At 63.6% G+C, this 3085-nt stretch overlaps 1 protein-coding gene across 4 annotated transcripts in view; it reads left to right on the top strand.

The window, feature by feature from the left end:
* LOC112396191 (leukocyte immunoglobulin-like receptor subfamily A member 6) overlaps positions 1 to 3085 on the top strand; it is a 9829-nt gene that overhangs the window by 1141 nt on the left and 5603 nt on the right. For 3 of the 4 annotated variants that reach the window (XM_024739790.1, XM_024739787.1, XM_024739789.1), the window contains exons 3-6: positions 513 to 797; positions 942 to 1244; positions 1471 to 1767; positions 2030 to 2332. In XM_024739790.1, the coding sequence (XP_024595558.1) occupies positions 513 to 797; positions 942 to 1244; positions 1471 to 1767; positions 2030 to 2332 (1188 nt within the window). Of the gene's footprint in view, positions 1 to 6; positions 135 to 293; positions 330 to 512; positions 798 to 941; positions 1245 to 1470; positions 1768 to 2029; positions 2333 to 3085 lie in introns of those variants that run through there. The other variant, XM_024739788.1, reaches the window with a different exon arrangement.

Genomic DNA, 3085 nt, shown 5'->3' with positions numbered 1-3085 from the left:
GGGAGGACCAGCCTCCCAGTGGACACACCCTCGGGTCTCCGTCCTGAGGGCACCGTGGTCTCCTCTATCTGCACCGCCTGGACCACAGGAAGGAGACGCCATGACCCCCAGCCTCACGGCCCTGCTCTGCCTCGGTGAGATGGAGGAGGGGGAGGGGAAGCCCCAGCCAGGGAGGGACCCCTCCCCACAGCCAGGCTGCTCTGTCAGGACACCCCAGGACTCAGGAGGCTCACGGGTAGGAGAGGCGCTGCTCAGGATTCAGGGCAAGCCTCTCACAGGGGTCTCTCTTCCAGGGCTGAGTGTGGGCCTGAGGACCCAGGAGCAGGCAGGTGAGTCTGTCCCCAGGTGTCCCAGCTCCCTCCTGATCATGGGGACAAGGGGCTACCCCCAGGCAGTGGGGTGGGGAACAGCAGTTCTGAGCTGAAGGAAGGGGAGTCCGGGAGGTTGGGGGCAGAGAGCTGGGGACCTGGGGTTGAGGATGTCTTGTGACCCAGCCTCTGATGTCCTTCCAGGCACCCTCCCCAAACCCACCATCTGGGCTGAGCCAGGCTCTGTGATCCCCTGGGGGAGCCCCGTGACCATCTGGTGTCAGGGGACCCTGGGGGTCCGGGAGTTCTATCTGAATAAAGAGGGAAGCTCACCTCCCTGGTACAGACAGCCCTCACTGGAGCCCGGGGACAAGGGCAAGTTCTCCATCTCATACATGACACAAGACTATGCAGGGAGATATCACTGTTACTATCACAGCCCCACTGGCCGGTTACAGAGCAGTGGCCCCCTGGAGCTGGTGGTGACAGGTGAGAGGACACTTGGGGGTCCCAGCATCGGGCTCTGCCCTCAGGAAGGGGGTCTGCTCTCAGGGGTGTGTCCCTCTCACAGCCCAGCCCTGGAGGAGGAAAGGGGGGTGTGAGCCCCATTTCAGAAGCTCCCTCCTCTCCTAGGGGTCCACAGGAAACCCACCCTCTCAGCCCTGCCGAGCCCTGTGGTCACCTCGGGAGGGAACGTGACCCTCCAGTGTGGCTCATGGCAGCGACTGGACGGGTTCATTCTGACTAAGGAAGGAGAACCCAAGTCCTCCTGGACCCTGGATGCACAGCGAGACCCTCATGGGTGGACCCAGGGCCTGCTCCCCGTGGGTCGCGTGACCCCCAGCCACAGGTGGATGTTCAGATGCCACGGCTTTTACAGGAACACCCCCCAGGTGTGGTCGGCCCCCAGTGACCCCCTGGAGCTCCTGGTCTCAGGTGAGGAGGTCCCACCCTGGCCTCACGTACTTCTTGAGGCACGAGACAGATTATTAGATGCTTTTCTCCCAGGATTGTCCCAGATGAGAGGGTGGGGTGAGGGGGAAGCGGGGCGCACAGGACAGAGACACAGAGTGTGAGCGACAATGAGGCCTGGGGACCAGGATGGGAGAAGGGGCTTCATGGAAGGAACCAGCCCCACAGCCCAGGGCTGGTCTTCCCCCAGGTGTGTCTGCGAAGCCCTCCCTCCTGACCCTGCAGGGCCCTGTCGTGGCCTCTGGACAGAGCCTGACCCTCCAGTGTCGCTCTGACGTCGGCTATGACAGATTCGCTCTGTCCCAGGAAGGGAGACAGGCCCTCCCCCAGCGCCCTGGCCGGCAGCCCCAGGCTGGGCTCTCTCAGGCCGACTTCCCCCTGGGCCCGGTGACCAACACCCTCGCGGGCCAGTACAGATGCTACGGTGGACACAACCTCTCCTCCGAGTGGTCGGCCCCCAGTGACCCCCTGGACATCCTGGTGGCAGGTGAGGAGCCAGCGGGTCAGTCAGGGACCCAGACTCTGCACAGGCCCTGCCGGGGGAGCCCCAGCTGGTGATGCTGGGACCAGGCGTGAGGGGTCCCCAGGGAGGGAGGGAGAGAGACAGAGAGAGACGGGGGTGGGCAGGGAGAGGGAGAGACTCGGAGAAAACAGAGACAGACAGAGATGAGGGGCCTCAGGGAGGCCCTGCTGAGTCGCAGTTAGGAACCAGGGGGCGGGCAGCCCCTCACCCCGCTTCCTCTCTCTAGGGCGGTTCCCTGACACGCCCTCCCTCTCGGTGCAGCCGGGGTCCGTGGTGGCCTCAGGAGAGAACGTGACCCTGCTGTGTCAGTCAAGGAACACAAGGGAAACTTTCCTTCTGTCCAAGGAGGGGGCAGCCCGGCCCCCACTGCGTCTTAGATCAAAGTACCAAGGTGGGCATTTCCAGGCCGAATTCTCCATGAGTCCCGTGACCTCAGCCCACAATGGGACCTACAGGTGCTACAGCTCACTCAGCAGTAACCCCTACCTGCTGTCACACGCCAGTGCCCCCCTGGAGCTCGCGGTCTCAGGTGAGGGGCCCCAGCCCTGTCCCCTCTGTGTCCCTGTTGTCAGCTCTGAAGGTGACCCCCTTTCTAGGATAGGAGTGAGGGGGGCTCCAAAGGAGAGTCAAGGGAGGGTGATCTGGAGGGAGTCCAGCCTGCAGAGGGACGGAGGGAAACCAGGCCCTCCCGTCCCTGCTGCCTCTCAAGTCCGGTCACCAGACTTCTCAGATAGGAGGAAGGGGAAAGCCAAGGGCAGCCCCAGAGCAGAGACAGCACCAGAGTGTGAGCAGAGGGGGGATCCCAGGGAAGCCGCAGCCCCTCACCCAACTACAGGCATTTTCCCAGGATCCTCTGGGGATACCACCACCCACACACAGGGCCCAATTCAAGAGCTGGTGAGCCACTGGGGCCTCTGCCCAATATGTGGACACCTGGCCCCAGGCCTGTCCCTTGAGGTCCTCAGCTGCTCTAAATCCTGACCCAATCTCAGCACAGCTTGTGTCCCAGGGGGGCTGGGAGTCAGGTAGAGATGCTGGAGTGACCATAGGCACCAGGAGCTCTGAAGCTGGTGGATGAAGTGTGGGGGTCATGGAGAGGGAATGACCCCTCGGGGCCCATCCTGGGGGAGGAGCAGTGGGCTGATGTGGGGAGAAGCAGCCCCCAACCCTAACCTCTCAGAGCCCAAGGACACAGGCCTGCAGAGCAGGTAACTCCCGCCCCGAAGACCCCTAGGCCCGCCCCGCCAGCAGCTCCCCCTCATTCTCCCCCTAACACGCCCGC

This window comes from Neophocaena asiaeorientalis, unplaced genomic scaffold, assembly GCF_003031525.2.
Source record: "Neophocaena asiaeorientalis asiaeorientalis breed wild unplaced genomic scaffold, Neophocaena_asiaeorientalis_V1.1 scaffold815, whole genome shotgun sequence".
Classification (NCBI taxonomy): domain Eukaryota; kingdom Metazoa; phylum Chordata; class Mammalia; order Artiodactyla; family Phocoenidae; genus Neophocaena; species Neophocaena asiaeorientalis.
This window is presented reverse-complemented; position numbering and strand designations above follow the sequence as displayed.